At 34.6% G+C, this 21,000-nt stretch overlaps 1 protein-coding gene across 2 annotated transcripts in view; it reads right to left on the reverse strand.

Annotated features, from left to right (window-relative positions):
- Positions 1-21,000, reverse strand: part of Akt3 (AKT serine/threonine kinase 3) — a 218,029-nt gene that overhangs the window by 19,679 nt on the left and 177,350 nt on the right. For both annotated transcript variants that reach the window (XM_051186382.1, XM_051186383.1), the window contains 3 exons: positions 16,631-16,759; positions 5,857-6,071; positions 197-284 (listed from right to left, as the gene is read on the reverse strand). In XM_051186382.1, coding sequence (XP_051042339.1) covers positions 197-284; positions 5,857-6,071; positions 16,631-16,759 — 432 coding nt within the window. The remainder of the gene's footprint in view (positions 1-196; positions 285-5,856; positions 6,072-16,630; positions 16,760-21,000) is intronic.

Here is a 21,000-nt window from a genome sequence, read left to right on the forward strand (position 1 = left end):
GAGAGAGTACTGAATATATGCAAGCAAAACACTCATACACATAAAATAAATCAGAGTTTTGAGAGCACAAAAATATAAATAAAAAGTAGTTTGGTCATCATTTAAACATCATAGTAAAACAGATAGTATCACTGCATCACTAAAGTCTATTCCCATAAATATCTGCTGTGTACAGTACCACAAAAAAATACTCTACCTTTTTGTCGTACACATCTTGCCAGTTTACTCCAGAAAAGAAACTATGCCTCATTATTTCTTTTGCATCATCTGGCCCTCCACCAAGGCTGTAAAGACAGAAGTAAAATTAAATGAATGCAAAACATTTACATAAGTCACACAATAAAACATGTGTATATAAAAATTACTGTTACTAATAATTTTTAAATGCGTAGCCTTAAAAATAAATAACTTTAATACCTAAAATTTCCACACATACTACTAGATAAGAATCACTCTTAGGCCAAGATAAAAGCCAAAGGCTTTGGAGCAAGGCCTTAAGAAGCAAGCATTTCTGAGAGAGGGGGTGTTGAACAAATGCCCAGTACTCCATCTCTCAAGTAGAGATAATTGATTCAGCTCTTTCTAGGGGTTACAAGATTTAGAAATACATGGGCAGCACCAGATATAAGAAAGGAAGCTGTAACCTCTGTTCCTTTTTAAGTAACTGAGTCAAAATGTTCCTTTGTTAATGTAAATTTTGAAGTAAACAATTGGTTTAATCCCAATACAAGAGAGGCTGAAGCAGACATCTGGCTTCAGTAAATTCAAGGCCAACCTGGTCTACACAGTGAGTTCCAGAACACCCAGGAGTACAGAGAGAGACCAAGACCATATATCAATAAGAAAAACAACAACAAAACTATATCTGGAGAGCACTGTTCTGAATAAAAACTCAGACTCTTTATTGTCTCAGAAACAACATTGTTATCTATGAAATATCACTACAGTTCAATTTACTATGCAATTCAGAATATAAAAATCAAAGTTAAAACTCCCATGTTTTAAAGTTATATTTATTTCAACAATATGTGACTTAATAGGAAAAAAATAATCAAGAATTTTCTAACCTCCATGGTTTAATTTAGTACCTGTTCATTAAAAAGAAAATAGACATGAAAAAATAAGAATGGAAAAGAGGGGTAAGAAAGAAAGCAAAAAACAAACAAACAAACAAGAAACAAGAAAAGAAAGAGAAAAAGAAAGTAAAGGAACATACTGGAGTTTGGCGGTAACATAGGAAACTATCTTTGGACTTACTCATGTACAGACGCATATGTGTGCATGAGTTCATTATGATTTTTACTATTATAAAGGATATGACGTGTAGTAAATACATAGAAAAAGTATAGAATGTTTCCATGATCAAGCCGCCATGAAATTCTCACAGAAAACCTTTAATATTTGGCAATTCCAAATTCAACTATAAATGAGTATGATTTCAAATTAGTCTTGACACAGATACTGCCTTGTTTTGTTAGTGTTAAGGTCAGAGAAGAAAGTGACATGAGGAATGTGATCTGCTTCTGTCAGTGACTGCCGACTGATAGGAAACTCTCTGGAAAGAAGAACACTTAATCTACCTCTCCTGGCATTTACAAAGTCACACAAACCCAAAAGCTCTTTCACCAAATCTGTACTATGAACCTTTTTTTCATCACTTTCTTAAGTCTAAAGAATCAAAGCAACAAATCAAACACTGACTTAGAGGACTGGTCAATTTTGGTAGTAGAAATGCTACCCCATTGCCAATTTCAAAATACCATAGTAGAAAATCAAATCACTTTATGTATTGTTTCCACAGACACAACCTCAGAAACAAGATAACTGTAACATGGAACAAAATCATTAGTGATAAATTGTGACTTATTACTTTGCTTTCACTATTCTTGATTTGATTTGCATAACTTGATTTTTTAAAAACAGTTGAATAAAAGCTATAGCTTACAACATCCCTGGAAATATAACAGCTAGTTCTGTTGATCGGTACATACCAATATTAACACACCACTAACTAGAAGGAAAAACCAAACAGCTAGGGGACCAACTGTCCTGAATTGTGGCCATCAGCTGTAAGAGCTCCAGGTATGAGAAGGACCTAATTTGTCAGGTTAAACCTGACACAAGTAGTGAATACATGATTAGCTTTGCTGTGAAATGCAAGAGAGATTGCTCTAGGATCTACAGAGAATTCTGTAAATAAACTCTACCCCAGAGATGGACATTAGATTGTATAATATGATAGCAGAGTTCTTATCTGGAACCTTCAGTCTGGTGATCTTGTATTTATTTAAGATTTAGCATCTGATGCCTTACCATTCCTATTTATTCAAAACTGCATTCATTATGTTTTTTAACCCTTGCTTCAAAAAGAACCTACTTACTTATCTAGAAATTTCTGTTGTTTGTTTTTAAGATACAATCTTCCTATGTTGGCCTCAAGCTGGCCTCAAACCTTAACCCTCTTGCCTCGGCATCCTAAGTGATGCATCTTCCCTACAGACTTTGTAAAGTGTTCTACTCCCCTGCTCTTCACTATTCCAATCAGACCACTCCAGAGCTGCCAGGGCTGCCTTCTTATCACAGATATCTCATTATACCATCTTTCTTTAAAGCATTCTTCTGGTTTCTCATCCTTCCCCAAATAAAGATTATTTTCTAAGAGCCATACGATCCTTACCATAGGAGATAAATTAATGAGGCATAAATAATACAAACGAGATTTTGTTTGGACATCCACTTAAAGACACAACCACAGAACAAAGAGTGACCAAAGTTATCTGGAAGAGTGAGAAAAAAATGGGATAATTCACTGCCCCCCCAATTCACTGCCCTTGAAACCAAGTCAAATATTAGATTCTCTCCCACCCAAAAAAGATGAAATAGTAGGCACAGCTCTGCTTAGAAACAACCTTTCAGACAGCTCTGCTCATTATATAACTGTGAAATAATCACTTTAAATACAATATACTTTAAATGTAAACCTATATTGAGGAATCAGAACACTGCATACAAGATACATAAGAAACAGTATGCACACGTCAGGAAATTTGGTTTTCTATTCCTGTTCCACATGAACTTTCAGTGAGAACACAATAAATCACTTATCTTCTGTAGTGAAATGCTTATAGTGTCTACACAATCTACACTGGAAGGCCCCTAAGAAGCAAACTAAATCATAGGAAAGAACCCGGGGGAAATACAGGAAGAAAACTATTTTAAACTCTAAGGAAACACCTCACTCACTAAGATCACTCAATATGATGAATAGTCATCACAAAACAAAGTGATGGGGTAGGGGATCTTTCCCTTACTCGTACCACCACATGGCAGATGGGGAGGGTATGTGGAGAGTCAGGGTCAGCTTTCCTACTCTCCTTCAGGGTGGAATCACGTGTCCCTGACCCAGCAGGCTACTTCTAGCCTGCTGCCTAATGAGGTGCACACTTGTGGTGACGGGCAGGACCAGCTATCCCAGGGCCAGTAGAGTTGGCCCTGGTGGTGTTAGTGTGGGTGAGCCTGATCTGAGAACCTGAGAGCAGGAGAGCGGGGCCAACTTCTTGCTATAGACTGTACTGGGTTACCTACCCTAGGCAGTGCTGGAGAGCTTGCCAGGTGGTGAAGATAGGGAAAAGCTGCCAAGAAGAATGATCCAACTACCACCCAGGTCCAGAACCAGGGCTACAAGTTGGCATATCACAACATCTACCAACTGTATGAACTATTAGAGCATATGAAGGGAAGAACCTATAGATCCAAAACAAAGTATCCAAGAGGATCTCCAGAGACAGTCCATTATCAGTGATGTGGAAAAAGCCAGAGGCCTTGAAAGAAGACCAAGAACTCATGGCAATAACATTTGCAGGAGAAGATGAACATACTAAACAACTTAATGGATCACACTACAAGTCTCCCCTCCACCCCGTCTGTTTGGCTTAGATTTTGGTTTTTCTTTTAAATATGGTTTTGTTTGTAGGGGGAAGGTTACAAGGACAGAGGGCAGATGAGAGGGGACAGGAAGGTAAGTGGGATCAGAATGCATGATGTTAAACACACAAAGAATCAATTAAAGTTTAAAGAAATAAAAAGTAATGGTAAACTATTATGTATGGTTATTTCTGCTTAAAGCAGTATGAATTCTTAAAAAATTATTTTAAACTTATCTTTTACTTTCCGTTTATGAATGTTTTTACTTGCATGCATGTATGTGTATCTTGTGTGTGCCTGGTGCACCTCAGGAGGTCAGAAGAGGGTGTTGGATCCCTTGGAATTGGAGTTACAGATGGTTGTGAACCACTGAGTGGGTGCTGGGAACAGAATCTGGATCCTCTGCCAGAGCAGCAAGTCATTTGACCACTTACATGATCTCTCCAGCCACTTAGTCTTATAAATGTAAAATTAGATAACTACAGTGAAAATCTCTGCTAAAGTAGACAAAGACCACGTTCTAAGAATTCACATACTCTTTTTACTCATTAAAGAAGTCTCTTGAATATATATTAAGTATTAATCATAAGACACTAACACAACATTAGGTGAGGTGTTCTGGACAACCAAAACCATGAAGTCATCTATCTTCTAGATGCCTAAAGTTCAATGAACTTTCAAGGGAGTTCTGATACTTATGGGGAGAGCTTAGAGTCTCTCTGTCTCTGTCCGTGTGTGTGTGTGTGTGTGTGTGTGTGTGTGTGTCCGTGTGTGTGTGTGTGTGTGTGTGTGTGTGTGTGTGTATGTGTGTGTGTGTCTCCTTCTTCCTCTCCCTCCTCCCCATTGTTTTTGCCCTTTTGACTTTTTGGGGGGCCCAGCACCCAGCTCCCAAATAACTCACTCAAGGAGGCTTATTCTTAGTTATGAATGCCTGACTGGCCTTAGCTTGGCTTGTTTTTAGCCAGCTTCTTTTATCTCAAATTATCCTGACTACCTTTTCCCTCTGGGCTTTTATCTTTTTTACTTCTGTATTTCTCACTTTCCTTCTTACTCTGTGGCTGGCTGGCAGGCTGAGTGGCTGCCCCTGATGTCCTCCCCTCTTCTTCCTCCTCTCTCCTTCAACTTATACTCTCTGCTTCCCAGCCCTGCCTATCCTTGCTCCTGCCTCACTATTGGCTGTTTAGTTCTTAATCAGGACTATCAGGTGTTTTAGACAAAGAATCACAGCTTCACAGAGTTAAACAAATGTGGAATAAACAAGTCACACACCTTAACATCTCCCCCCCACCACCACACACGATGGGATAGGGGGAGAAGATATAGGCAAACTCTAGTGTTATGAGGCATTTTATAAATAAATAATTTCACATATTCGCTAGTGAGTATATTGGGAGTTAATACATAAATAGACAAAATACAGAGACTGACCAGTAAAGGCTATAGGAGAATTTAGGTCATAACCAAAGCGTACCTGTAAAATCAAAATTACAATGTCTCTCTTTTAAAGCTAATTTTGGAAAATAGCAATGTTATCCTAGATTAGTAGAGGGAGGGGAAAGTAGAAACAGGTGTTCTTAATATGATGTGTGTCAGGAGACATATAAAGCTCCAGAGACTGAAAGCAGAAAAGGGAACCCCAATGCCCTCAAGATCAAGCTTTAGGGTAACTGAAATATTATTTACTCATAATACACATGAAGAACTTCTCAAAATTTGTATCTGGAAAGTCTGTATAATACTTTCAAGTTACGAAAGAGTTGATGTGTTTGAAACTGTTCTAGATTATACACTAAAAAATAAGTCAGTATCTCAGTGGGAAAATGTCTACACCAAACACAATGTTTCCTGAAGTCAGTTATATTTCAATTAACTTTCAATTCATGAACTCTAACAAAATTCATCAGCAACATATGGATTGTTATCAAGGCTTACCGTTTATTGGGATCCTTTATCAAGAGCCCTGAAAGCAATGATTTTGCATCTGAAGAGAGTGTTCGGGGAAATTTAATGTCTTCCATTAGTATTAGTTCAAAGAGTTTCTCATGATCCTGATTGTAGAAAGGCAACCTCCCACACATCATTTCATACATGACAACACCCAGGCCCCACCAGTCTACTGCTCGGCCATAATCATTATCTTCTAATACCTAGAAGTGAAATTAGCAAAATGAATTATTAATTATTATTGTTACTATTATTACTATGAGACACCTTCACTATGTGGCCTTGACTGGCCTTGCTATGTAGACTAAGCTGGCCTCAAAATCAGAGAGGTCTGTCTGTCTGCCTCTGGGGTGCCATGCCCAGCTCATGTATGCATTAATGGTTAAAGCATTATTCAAAAGAAGTCCATTTTATATAAAAATGAATATATCTTCAATTACTTATATGAAACAGTTAACGTATTTTCAGAAACATTCAATATAAAAAAAGCAAAGGTCATGAAATTTTGTTAAATGAATATGAAGTACATCCATATCTACATAATCAAATGACAAGCATCAGCTAGTATGTTTGCTTAGTTTCTTTTAGGTCTACTGTATTTCACATTCTGAGTCCCTCCAACAACTTAAAATTATCCCATGCTGGTTAAAGATCACATACTGTGCGTTATACATTTTTCTTTAAGAAGTAAATGTAAAACAAGAAAGAAACCAGGGCTGGAAAGCAGGTTCAGTGGCTAAGAGTACCTAGGAGAGCTGGATTCCATCCCCAGAGCTCATATGGTGGCTTACAGCCATCTGTAACTCTAGTTTAAGGGGATCAGACATCTTCCTCTGACCTCTCTGGGTACCTGGTGCCATGATGATACACACACATACATAGGCAAAAAAAATTATACATACAAAATATATTCATTAAAAAAAACCTGAACATTTTAAAGAATGACCAGTATAGGATATGGCAGCAAAATAATAAATATAACAACTATTAGGAGCCCTTATGTTTTTAAATCTTTCAGATAATATTGAGTATCAGTATTTACTGTTTTGAGATACATATTTTATATTTGAAGCCCCAGAAACAACAAACTTTAGCCAGGTGTGGTGGCACAGGACTCAGGAGGCAGAGATCTCTGAGCTCAAGGCCAGCCTGATCTATAGGAGAGCCAGGGCTACACAGAGAAACTCTGTCTCCAAGGGACAGAGACAGGTGGGGGTGGGGAGAAGAGGAGGGAGAAGGAAAGGAAGAGAAAGGGGAGAGACAAAAGTTACAGAATCTTTGAGGTATGTGTGTGTGTGTGTGTGTGTGTGTCCGTGTTCGTGTGTGTGTCTGTCCATGTCCGTGTGTCCGAGTGTCCGTGTGTACATATTTGTCAAAATATGTAAGATGCAGAAACAATTTAGTTATGGCATAAAGGTATCTGTTACTTTTGTTACATTAGAACAATCTCTTCTAATCCAAACCTCCAAACATGCCATTTACTATGAGTGCTGACTCTAGCATGGACCTGCAGCCAGAGAATCCAAGGCTTTATGCATGGTAGGCAAGTGTTTTACCACCAAGTTATATCCTCAACTGCAAATATGATTCTTGCTCAATGGAATAATCTTCATCTAGAGACAATGCCCAGTACTTTATTTACATAACTACATTTTAATTAATATTAACTTCAGTTTATCTGATCCTTTTGAGCTTTCAGGAAGCCTGGTCTAGAATATGAATTTCAACAACTAAAGAAAAAAACCTTATTTTGAATTAATTAAATGCTATACTGAAATTTAGGTATTTCTGGCAGTTACCTACAACAAAAGGCACTTGAGCGGAAGTATTTAAAGATGAAGGACAGAATTTTAAAAATTCAACCATATAGTTGTTTTATTGCCAAAGAAACCTGAAAACATCTGCAACTTAAAAAAAGTTATTATAACTAAAGAAAATATTTTCTGAAAGAGAAACTTTAGTTTTTTAATATACAAAACATCGTTTACATATTCAAGTAAGTAATATGGGAACAAACAGAATACAAGGAATAGCTTCAAGAAGCATAAGGAATTTTTATTTCTTAAAAAAAAAAAATACAGCAGGTACCTTTTAAAGTAACGGCGACTATTTCAAAGCTCATTAGTGGAGTGCATTGTTTTCTGGACCTTTATCTTTATCTAACTAATACAGGATTACCTATTAACAAAACAAAACAGAAATCTAACTGGTCTAACTGTTCTTTAACTGGATTCCTATACCAACAAAGCAGTGGCACACATGAAAAGGGGCCAAATGTGGTTTTTAACCTCCTTTTCCATAAAACCATAAAAATCATAAAAGCTGGATTAACTGCCTTCTGAACCCACATTTCACCAGCCGGGTTCTCATCCCCAGCTGGCAAAACTGGCAATCCTTTATTTTTTGTTTAAATACCTGGTTTGCAGCCAGAAGGGTAGGAATACATAAAAAGAGGGTTTCATTTTGAAGAGAATAGCAACTAAAAACCCAAACTGCATTGTAAGAAAAATCCATTCGATAAAATAAAATACATTTTATTTAGCTTTGCAAAATAAACACTAATGTGGTTTTGTATCTGACACATGGACCTTCTTCGCTGACATGATGTAATTGGAATTGTCTGTTGTACCCCTTTGTGGTCAAAAATACTGATGTACTGCATTGTGTTACTGACATGCAGACATCAGCATTGCTGAGAACACCACCCTAACAACTCAGCCACACTCTTGAGGCTTTGCTATCAACTTAAAAAAAAATTGCAAGGTGAAATGTCCAAGAAATAAAAATGACTGCCATATTCCACAGACATATAATATGAAACATATTCCATTCATATTATGTATTTTCTCTCTTAAATGGAATGCCTTTAAAGCAAAATTCTGTGAAATACTCTCAAATTTCCAAATCAATTTATTCTAAATATAAGTCTTTCATATTAATTTTGAAAAAAGGTTTATTTCCTTAATCAAAGTACTTCTTTTTTAAAAATTCTAGTAGCATGTGAAATTTGTACTTTTTTAAGCTAATTGTTAAAAATCTCTCTGGCTACTTCAAATGATGACTTTTCTGTAGCAAACCAGATCAACATTTCATGCTCCCTGTGAAGCTGATGAAAGGTAGTGGTCTAAAGATATAGGGAAGTACACTTTAGACCCATTCTATTTACACTATCATCTTATTAGGCTATAACTGCAGATCAGAACATATTCTGATAACAAGTCTATAAAAGACTGACCATGATGAAATGACCTAAGTGTTCCTTACCTTAAAATCACATACTTATTTTTTACCCCAATCTATTTTTTTTTTTTACCCCAATCTACAAATGCAGCAGGAGTACAGTCTTCTAGCACTGCTTTCCATCCTAATACCCTTTGTAATCTTAGATGTAGCATGCCCACTCAACACAATTTCCACATAGACAAAATAAAACGTACTAAAAGAAAAGTATATGTCATTAAGTAAGGAGAGACCAAATCAAATCAAAAGCCAAACAGCATAAACTCCAAGAAACAGGCTGTTTCAGTTTCCTACCAGAATTCAGAAACTGCTTTACTTTCAGAGATAATAAAACCCAATATTCAACCAAGTCAAGGCAGATATCAGTTAACATCAAACATCTGGTAACATCTGATGAAAATACTTTTACTTATTAAAAATAACACTGGTAAGTAAATGAAAAACAAATTCACAAATAAGCTCTTAAACAGTAATTTTAAAAGATATTTAAAAACTGTGTATTTCAAAATGACACTATCAAGTAATGCTTCCAATATTAACATAATAGGCATTTTCAAAAACACTTTAATTCCAGTACCATTTTACCAAACAGGATTTACTGAAAGAGTAAAAGGACACCTTTCTCAGTCTGCTAGTCAGGCCAAACAATGCACTCGAGGCTAGCAATTATAGGAAGGCGATGTGTGCCCTGGAGTGACTTGCTGCTCAATCAATAATCCTGACAGAACAGATGGGAGGAAAATCAAACATCTAAACAAACTGTCGACACACCTATGTTGTGAAAGTAAACTGTGAACTTGGATGAACCAATTTATCACTTTTTCAAATTTTTTCTCTAGTAACCTCACATTTCAGGTAACATACATACATACATACATACATACATACATATATACATACATACATATATATGTCATGTAGAAACATGTGTCTATATAAGTCATCACACACACACATATGTTATTTATGTATCTTTAAATCATTTGATATTTTGTAAAATTGGTATTTGATAAAAAAAAATGAAGTTTTCTTATTCAGATTTTAAAAGATTGCCATTTCAAAAAAATTATGTAACTCATGAGAATTATGAGTTCCATGGCTTGTCAATATTTTTTCATATTATTTCATAACATATTTTATAATGAATGTTCAACTGCTCTAAGTCTTAAGGTACAGCATCAATAAATGTCATATGCTATTTGCTCTAAGTTGTATGTTATCTCCTAGCATTGCACAAAAGCCTGAAGGCAAAAGAAAAGCAAAGTTAGAACAGAAAAATCTCTTAAGACAAAAACCAACTGTATAAATATCAGTCACTAAGTTATACATGTTATCTTCCTATAATCCTACATGTATAAATCATACATGTATAAGTCTTCCTATAATCCTCTACTTTGTCACAATATACATTTATGAATTGTAAGAAACTGTCAGTGTAACTCAAGTAAAAATAGGAATCATTAGTGTTCCTTCAGTAACTTAAAGTTACTGTTTTGTATAACCTTGGGATTCAGAGAATTTACAATTAAACTTTGGGTTTTAACTAAAATAAAAATATTCTGATTCATCTTTTAAAAAGCAGGTTATGTGAGATGTGGCTAGCATAAGGACTCATAACTTCTAAGTTAGTATACTCTAGCTGTACAAGTCAAGGGGCATTTATTCTATTTTACCTCACATTTGAACAATATCCTATTATGGACAAATTGGGATAACTGTTAATGTTACCATAATAGGACCATAGTAAAGAAATAGATTAAATCAAGTAACAAGCCAACTCATCTGATAGAGGTTTTTAAATATGAATTCTAACTATAAAGCAGACAACAAGCGGAACTAATTACTGTGGCCCTGATGGGACTTAAATTTACTTAACTTTCCAGTAACACTAGTGATGACATTTTTCCAGACTGCCAGAAAAAAGGAATGTTTTCAAAGTCCCTCACAGGGACAGGTGTTGGAAAAATTATTCATAATTAAATAAAACATTAGTGTTCAACATAATGTTAGAAAAATAGCTCTTTTTCACAAAGCTTAGAAGTTGCAGGAACATAGCAGAACCTTGTTCAAGGGCTACTCTGAACATGACTATGTGCATTACTATTTTTGCCTACAGATTAAAGATGCAAGCACATGTAACTGACCACATTCATGTCCCATGAAGAGTTCCTGAAGATGATAGTGGATGAGTCTACTAGATGTTATCCTCACATTTAATCCTTATTGATCAAAATTTTACCCAAATTATTTCTATCTGCTCCTTTCACCTATATTACCTCACACTCATCTTTCCAATGTATATTTCCAATGTATATTTTGGATTTAAAATTTTTTATGTAGTTAATTTTAATTTGTACTATGATTTATCATAATAAAAAGATTTCTTTACCAAAAGTTGTCATTATTCTGAAGTATTTCATATATTCTCAATACTTTATATTAGATATTAAACATAGAGTTCAAAAGAAAAATATTCAGAATTCTAACAAGCAAATGCTGTTGAGATGGGATCTGAGAACTATGAAGAGTGAATGAAAAAACTGCATTTTTAGTCAGTGGAGGAAAAAGGACTTTTTTCACTTAAGACAAAATAAAATTTCCTATTTCCATTTTCTACAGCAATCATAGCTAGACATTTTTCAAAAATCAAGTCAATTTTATAATCTGTGTTTTTTTTTCCAAGTTGGTTCTCAAATAGTTTTATTTTTACACTATTACAGAAGTACATTTCTCTGGGTTCCCCAAACCACCTTCCTCAACCTTGCCCATCTGTCACCATCTGCTTCTTTTTAGCATGTACTTTTTGTGTGATCACATAAGCATGTGAAAAATAACTAACATTCAGATGATTATCTGCTGGTACATTTGAGGACTGGGCACAATAAAAGTGAACTGCCAAAACGCACTTAACACTTTTAATTTTGTTGGGTCTTGCATGTAAGCTACATTTGATTTTCAAACTGTTTTACAGTTGGAAAGTTGAGCAGGTACTGCTAACTCAAGAGCAAAGCTGAGACTCCAAATAATTAGCACTGCATAAAATCATCTGGATTTAATAGGATCCAAACTAAATAATGAAATTTAAAAGAGTTTATATGTGATTTCTAATTTCTTTTATAATTTATAGGAATATAAACATAGCACAGATTACAAAAACAAAATCCTCTCATGACATCTTAAGTTCCATAATTTTTTGATGGATTCATTTTATTTCCTTGGACTACAAGGAAAATGAACTCATTTAAAGCTGTACATATCAATGTGTTTTTTCAGAGATGATGCTCATGAAATGCCTAGTTTACAGGTCTGTCAGAACTTAGTCTATGTAACCTCCTAAAAAATATTATTTTTCCTACCAGTAAGCTTCTACTAAAGATACTATACTGCAAGGTTCATTATTCATCAAAAGAGGTTAAGAGATAAAATATTTATTTAGGTGTTATTTTTCAGTTAATAGAATTTCTTCTAGAAGATTTATCTTTTCTAGTGATATAATAATAATAATAATAATAATAATAATAATAATAATAATAATAATAGAGTCTGCGTAAATGTAAACCTTAAACTGGCTTTAGATAACGTATCATATGCTTTCTGAGGAATCTTTGAAATATACACCATCCACCTTTAAACATCAAACCACTGCAAACAGAACTAACTGAATAATAAAAGAGCACCCTGGCTGAAATGAAGGTTGCAACACGATCTCCACAATCTGTACAGACAGTACTCAAAGCACAGAAGTAAGAATGCTGAGGTGATTCTTACACAAGTGCAAAAGTCAAAAATGCACTCTAGGTCTAAGTGATCTCATTTTCCTATCAAGCCAAGATCAACATCGATAAGGTGCAGAATAAAAATGAACGGTTCAAACAATGGTAGACACCATCTGAAAGTAAAGAGAAAGGCTAGTTTCAGCATGAGATAATCTCTCTAGCTGACCCTGTAAATTCCACAGTATCACCCCTGGCTTTCAATTCACAGGTACTCTCTTACCAAAATATCCAAAATTAGTTCCTTTGCATTCCAACCACAAGTCATTTGTCCATCCTCCTCCCTTCCTATTCTATGTTAGGATCCCCATGTCCCACCTCTCCCCAGGACATTGTCCTCCACTGTAATATGTAATTCTAGACACTATTTTCCTGAAGAGAAACCTATATGATCTATACTCCATCACCTTACTAAACTACAAGATAGTTAAGAAAATCATTTCCTAGTGTTTCTGTATGCCTGACATCTAGTAAGTATTCAGTATTTCTTTACTCCAAAAATGAATATTCTTCAATGAAATGCAAAAACTGATGACTAGAATAAGAAAGCACACCCCCCCAGGTACTCTGATTTAACAAAATGTAGTAAAAGATATAGACATTTAGGACATATAATTTATTTTTTTGAAACTTAGTTATTTCAAAGTTTGTCATCTACAAAAAAAGAAAAGAAAGAAAACTGTAATGATCACTTTATTTTTATAAATGTGATAAGATTTTAATTAACAAAACATTTTGTATCAACATAGTTGGCTGAACAAATTGCCTTTTAAAGGCTTTAATACTTTACTAATACTTTAAAAAGTTATGCAGGGGCCAGCCAGGGGATGGCTCAGGAGGTAAGAGTGCTTGTTGAAAACTTGACAATCTGAACCTGAGTTTGATTCCCAGGACTCAAAAGATGTAAAGAGAGAGTGAGAGCCTGGAGGTTGTCCACTGACTGCCACATGACATGGCAGCCCATGCCACACATGCATATATGCACAAACACAGAAAATAGTTTAATGCAATAAAATGTCAAATATGTAGAAAGCACTGCTTTTCTTTTTAAAGGAACATAGTTTCATGAGTATTGGTAACTCTTAGAAACAAGGCTCTCTACATTCAGTTCTAGGTTTTGTCTTTGCATTGATAATATCTCCAGAGAAAATAGTATTTTTGTTTCTTATTTGATCATCTGTTTCTCAAATGTTATCTTCTCCAGAATAATTTCTCCTAATTGTGACATAACTAATTTTAGTATTCTAAATCTGGGATGTCATCATTCATCACAAATATATAGCAAGGGCAACTGAATGTCAGAAAAACAAAGAATATGTTTTCATGACACTCACAAAACTAGTCCAGAAAATATGATCTTATATTTGAATAAATAAGAACATCATTTCTAAAATTTTATTTAAGTCTTTCACAAAAACAGAATTTTAAACTCTAGCCTCTACAACAGAGAAAATTACATGTTTGGCAAGACAACACTACTTGGAAATGTACAATATTTTAAATATTAGCACTTATTTATAATTACTAAGCCTTTTGAAATGTTAACTCTTAGCTTAAAAAAACTAATACTGTAAAGCAACATGCTAATACATACATAATTTATTCAACTCTTATTTCTTCTAATATCGATTCCTGTTGAGCCATCATTCATATAATTAAAGATGAAAAGGTAGGCTTTACGGCCTAGCAACTCTAATTAGAATCCTGATACTCCTGGGATATAGGGAGGAGTAATATGATGACACTCTTAAAAGTAAGTGTTTTTGGTTTTTGTTTTGGTGTTTTAAAGAGCACTGCACTGTTGTTTATCCCACATCACCCCCTAGCTGTGTGTGTAAAGATTACTAAATGAAAAGTTAGTTTCACATGTTATCCCAAATGCCACAAGGACAGAGTGATGATTAATAACAGAAAGCCTACTCATACTCCTCAAAGGAAGGCTCCTCTATCTGTAACATCAGCCACACTAGCCTTGCTGCACTCTGACAGGTACCCCTTTTGACTATCTTCTGCGCAACTCTTCCTCTGTGTTGGTTTCCTGCTTTTTAGCACTCAAATATCTGAATAAACAGTCCCTTTCAGTAGCCATCTATCTGTAGAAGATTTTGTTCCCATCTCACATGCTCCTCTGAAATGGGAGTCTGATCTGTGCATCTGTTGTGTGATTCTAAGAAGTTTTACTGCTGCTTCAAGGAATAATCATCTGACAAAAGTGATGTGGACCTTATGAAAAAGAAAGCAGTAAATGAGATAAGACATGAATGATCTCAGCAGCATTTTCTTAAAAGCCAAAATGTAAATAGTATAGGTGAAACTTCAGACAATTTGCTAAGGGAAAGAGCCACATTTACACTGCTGCATGTCATTTAATTTTATTTACATGAAGTATGCAGAAAAAGCTACAAGGAGAGCCTAGAAAGAAAGGATGAGAAACTAATAAAGGTGAACTCATACTTGGAATTATTAAAACATTTAAGAATCAGAAGTGATAACTGCACAATTTTAAAAGTAGACTATTGACTTAAAAATGATATGGCATTTGAATTGTAACCAAATTATAAAAAGTAAGAAAGTATGTTTTAAAAAGTGAACTTTTAACTGTTTACTAGATTAAAAACAGAAGAGAAAAGGGGTAGGATTGGGGGAGTGTAAGATTGCTTCTAATCGGTTCCTAGGTCATTTGCTTCTAGATCTTCAGGCCAAAGAACCCTGGGCATTTTGAAGAAGTTTGAGCCACAGAGAGGCAATAAGTGCTCCTGTCAACTACCTCAATGACATGTCACTGGACACCTAGCAGCAGCTGTTACACAGAAGAGTGAAGCTGCTTCTAGATAATTTTATTCTCTAAGCAGCTACCTTCTAGTAAGTCTTTTGAAGAAGGCCACAGGTGTGAGCAGAACAGAAAGGAGCTACCTGTGCAGCCCTATCTGCATTCTGGACGTAAAGAAGTCCAAGGTTAATGAACATCACTGAACATCTGAGTAGGATGTTACACAGCAATACTCTCTGGTACACCTAAGATAGCTGCTACACCAAATTACACCTTTCCCTTTATCTTCCTCTCATTTTTCATCCCTATGGAACTTAATATATTATGTTATATATAGTTTTATTATATATAGATATGGATATATTGATATAGACAGTTTCTATCTAACAGAAGTATGATGAGAGTATAGCTCCTATACCAGCACATCAAACAAAAAAATCTTCAACACGGAGCAGACACACAATGGACACTTGAATAAACTAATGAGTATCTCATGGGTTTGAAGCCGCCTATTCATCCTTACTTGTGAGCTCCAAAATGTATGTGAGTAATTTTTTCAGTTTCCAAACTGAAAACAATTTTTAGTAGTTAAGCACAAACACCAACAACCACTATAATCGTGATTCTACGTAAACGCAAACGTTGCTTAAAGAAACTATTAAATATGTTTATTGAAATGATTCAATTATTCTATTTTAACAAAGTAAAATTAATATAACCAAGAAATAAAATGTATAGCCAAGAAAAAACTTGATTTAATCTACTTTTATTAAAAACATATGTGATTGCAAGCCAAATAATTTAATTTCCAAGTCTATGGCTTTAAAATACCCTATTAAATGAGTTAAAAGCAAAATAAATTATTCTGATTAAATTTTTTTTAAAGGCAGGGAATATGACAACTTGAAAAAAAAATTAAATGTGTTTTCCCCTGAGAAACATTAGTATTATTTTCCCCATAAATGGGACTTGGGCCTACCTCTGGGGCCAGATACTCCGGTGTGCCACAGAATGTCTTCATGGTGGCTGCGTCTGTGATTCCTTCTTTGCAAAGTCCAAAATCTGTAATTTTTATATGGCCATCTTTATCTAGCATCAAATTCTCCAACTGTGTGTGAAAACAGCATAATTATTCTATAAGCTTAAACGAGAGAACAGTTTTAGAAAATGATTAGTAGAGTACTGAAAATACTGGAAAGACAGTTATATTTAATAGATCCATCAGTCCTTGAAAGTCCTATAACTTCACATGTAAAATGAAGGATCTTTTATCAAACATTTGTTGTGCTAAAATTATTGACTTTAACATCAGTGGAAAAAATAGCATAGCCTTAAGGACCATTCTTACTGAGGGTTCTAAGGATAAAGGCCTAATCAGAATCAATCTTTGCAAGCAACATTAATTCCTTTTTTCTTTTAAAGTATTATTTACACAATCTCAAAGCTGCAAATCTTCCTATAGTTTCAATACTTCCTAACAGCTAATGTACTGCTTTTTGTTTACAGAAACATTCTTTTGAAAGTTTAATTTTTGTAAGAAAAGGTGATAATTCATTTTGTAGTTCTTACTAAAAAGAAACCCCCCCCCAAAAAAACCCTTTTAAACATAAAAAGAAAAAAGACTATCAAAAGTGAAGCATGTTCTTTGTAAGGCTGGAGTCCCTGAATCTAACTGTAACTGAAAACACCAAAGAGAACTATAAAGATTTAACCTTTGGCAAAAATCACACACCTCAAAAAAAAAAAAAAAAAAAAAAAAAAGAGTTGTAAGATACCAAGGGAACAAGAAATTTTGCAAAGCCAACACAATAAAGAATACCAGTGTACCCACCCACTCAAACCTAAACTATGATTGTCATTAATGGAGATCTGTAGGGACTGAGACATGATCATACAGTCTCATACAGAAGAAATATAAAGTGTGAAAAGCACCTTAACAAGGTTCAGGATACTTAACTTTTATTTAAGGAATAGATACTTTAATATGATAACATTTCAATGTATTTTTCACAACTCTGAAGTTAATATGAAATCTAGAGAATACCACATATGAACACAGGTAAGTTATATACTAATACAAAAACATAGGCACCATTTCTGCAATATGTTAATGTTTTATATAGTCAAAAATGTAAGTGAGCAAGTTATGTTCAAAGGAAAAACCACAGCACATAGTCTTTTGATTGTAGCATCACCTCAACAGTCTACTTCATTGAACTGAAAGTTCATGTTCAATACATTCAAGATATAATATACTTCTGAAGAGTAACTGTTTCTTCAACTTACCTACAGAAAGCTAAAAAAAAAAAAAAGCACTAACTATACCATTAAAACCAAAAATTAAGCTATTTTATCTAAACTCAGATACATTTGCTAACAACCTTCTTTTGTTTTTATACCAACCTACAACTTTGAAATAAAGGCTATTTTGCACACTATTAAGTACTAACTATTAATTCCAACCAAGAAATATTTTATCTTTTATCTTTTCTTATCTTTTCTTTGCTATGGTTGTGTGTCTTTTCTCTGGGCCTCTTCTAAACACACTCCTTATCCATCTTCCTTTAACTCACCACAGATAAAGGTACATGCCAAAGGTCAGGTGCCTTGCTGAATAAAACCTATATTCCCTGTTCTTAATTATTTTATAATATGTTTTAATATTCATACTAGTGCTTATTCAGTTAATGTGTTGAAGAATATAAAAATTCTTCAATAAGATAATTGGTAAATAACAATACCAATCTGAAGCAAGGGTTTTAAGCATTCAATGAGATGGTTAAACATTTAAACTATAAGATTATGACAAATAATCATTTGCTACTGATTGAGAATTTAATGGCTTTTCTGTTGTGGAATATTACTTTAACTGGGCAAAGATGTATTATATTTGCCTATGCCTGTCATGATATCTTGTTTGTACTCTTAACAAATAAAGCTTGCCTGAAGATCAGAGGGTGGGGCTAGCCACTAGTTAATCTAGAGGTTTGGTTGTTTGTACAGACAGACAGGTGGCTTGGTGAGACAGGAATATATGGTAGGTAAAGACAGGAGCTTGGCCTCTTTTTAGTCTGGAGTTCCACAGAAGTAAGAACTCTAGTGACTAGCTACTCTGCTTCTCAAAACCCTTTGTTATCCTATATAGGCACTAGGCATGCATGTGATCCACAGATATATCTATATCTATATATATCTATCTATTTATGTATATATACATATATGTGTGTATGTGTGTAAGCAAAACACCCATACATACATATACATTTTTAAAAATTATTTAAAGATGTGAGAATTACAGAATCTATCTTCAACTCAACATGCAAACAGGCACTCTTTCTGTATTACAAAATATACCATTATTTCAGAAGAGTAACAGTGGACTTAGAAAAAAATATAAGTCTGTAGTAAGAGGACAATTGGAGAGTTCTCTTACTAGTATCCTAAACAGCTAAAACTCTGTTTAGATAGAAAATAAAATTGGACATTTCAATATATTATATAATGGCAATGTACCTGTCATTCTATCTCCTTATAATCATCGAGAGAAATTAATGACTGATTCTAAATCATTACATTCATGTCTGTAAATGTCCTGTCTAGCCTTGTTTGGACATGGACAGCCATGGTCCCTGTAAATAAATATTGTGCATCTAAGTAATAGCTATGTAGAAAAGAAAATATACAACTTGCACCACTGAAGAGTCTTCTAAGAGATCTCTTCAAAATTTTTATAGTATCCTGAAACAGTATCAGTTTTTATTAAATAATCTAAATACTTATTACAGAGGTCCTTAGTAAAACAGAATTTTATATGGCATACACTAGTAAATAAAGCAAAGTCACTTTGTAAAAAAGTAACAAAAGTTTTAGCAATTACTTGTTACTATGAGACCAAACAATAAAATGTCCTAAGTTAATATGACATGAAGCTTTGCTTCCAGTATGAATGATAACACTATTTGCAGTATTTAAGAAAGAAAAACAGGAATCAGAGAGACAGTTCAGTGTGTACAGGCACTTGACCACTAGAGCCCATGGGATAGAAGAAAAGAACTGATTCCCACAAGTTGTCTTCTGGGACATGGACATGAACGCACGTGTACACATATGAACGCACATGCACACACACAAACACACACACACACACACACACGCCCCTACTGTAGGCATCTCAAACTGAAGTGTATATAAAGTTACCAATTCATGAATAAGATCAGAGTCTACTGAGACTGACCAATTTGTGTAGATAGAGTTTCTATCCCTCCTGGTCCTGCAGCCATTTAGTTCCAAGTAAACACAGAGAGGCTTATATTAACTACAAACTGTCTGGATAATGGCTCAGGCTTCTTATTGCCTAGCTCTCTCTTAATTATTAATCTATTTCTATTAATCTAAATATTTCTACATGGTCCTGACTTACCAGAGAATGCCCCAGCATCCTGGTAGCTACATGCTATTTCTCCGGCAGTTCCTCTATGCCTTCCTCTTCCCAGGATTCTCTTCGTCTAGTAGCCCTGCCTATACTTCCTGCCTGGCTACTAACCAATCAGTATGTATTCAACCATCAAGAAGAGAAACATATATTTACAGCATACAGAAGGACATCCCACATCATCTCCTCTTTTCTGTCTAAATAAAAATGAGGTTTTAACTTTAACATTGTAAAATTACATATAACAAAGCAGTTAAGTAGCAAGAACTATAAATAATGCCATGTAGAAATACCGATTAATAGTTATGAGTCAATAATTAAGAGAAAGGTAGCCAGTAAGAAGCCTGAGCCATCGGCCAAACAGTTTATAATTAACATAAGCCTCTGTGTGTTTATTTGGGATTAAATGGTTGCGGGACCAGACGGGACAGAAACTCCGTCTACAAAATGGGAAGCGGAGGCTGTCTTTTTTTAAGTGTTTCATTTTGTAGTTTCAGCTGACCTGGAGGTTACTGTGTAGACATAAATAAGAGTGGTAAGAACATCTTGAAAAAAAACTAGATACCTGCTTACATAATTGGATAGAAATTAAGAGAGTCCCAAATAGTTTTATAAGTAAGATAGCAGTAGTAAGATACACATTATTTCTTAGGTACATACCCCATTTCATACAAAAATGTAATTCCACAAAAATCTCATGTAACCTGTATTTCTACAACCAAATTATACTTTAAATGAACTAGTTATGTGACTAGTAAGGCAACTGTCAATCCAACTTTAATAGGTAAACATTACCACATGATTTCCATTTTTTCCTAAGTACTGGGGTCTGAACCTATCCATGCTAGGCAAACCCACCCACCCACCCACACCCACACAGTTGGTATGTGTGTGCAATGTATGTCTGCATGCACATG

Source organism: Phodopus roborovskii, unplaced genomic scaffold (genome assembly GCF_943737965.1).
Source record: "Phodopus roborovskii unplaced genomic scaffold, PHOROB, whole genome shotgun sequence".
NCBI lineage: Eukaryota > Metazoa > Chordata > Mammalia > Rodentia > Cricetidae > Phodopus > Phodopus roborovskii.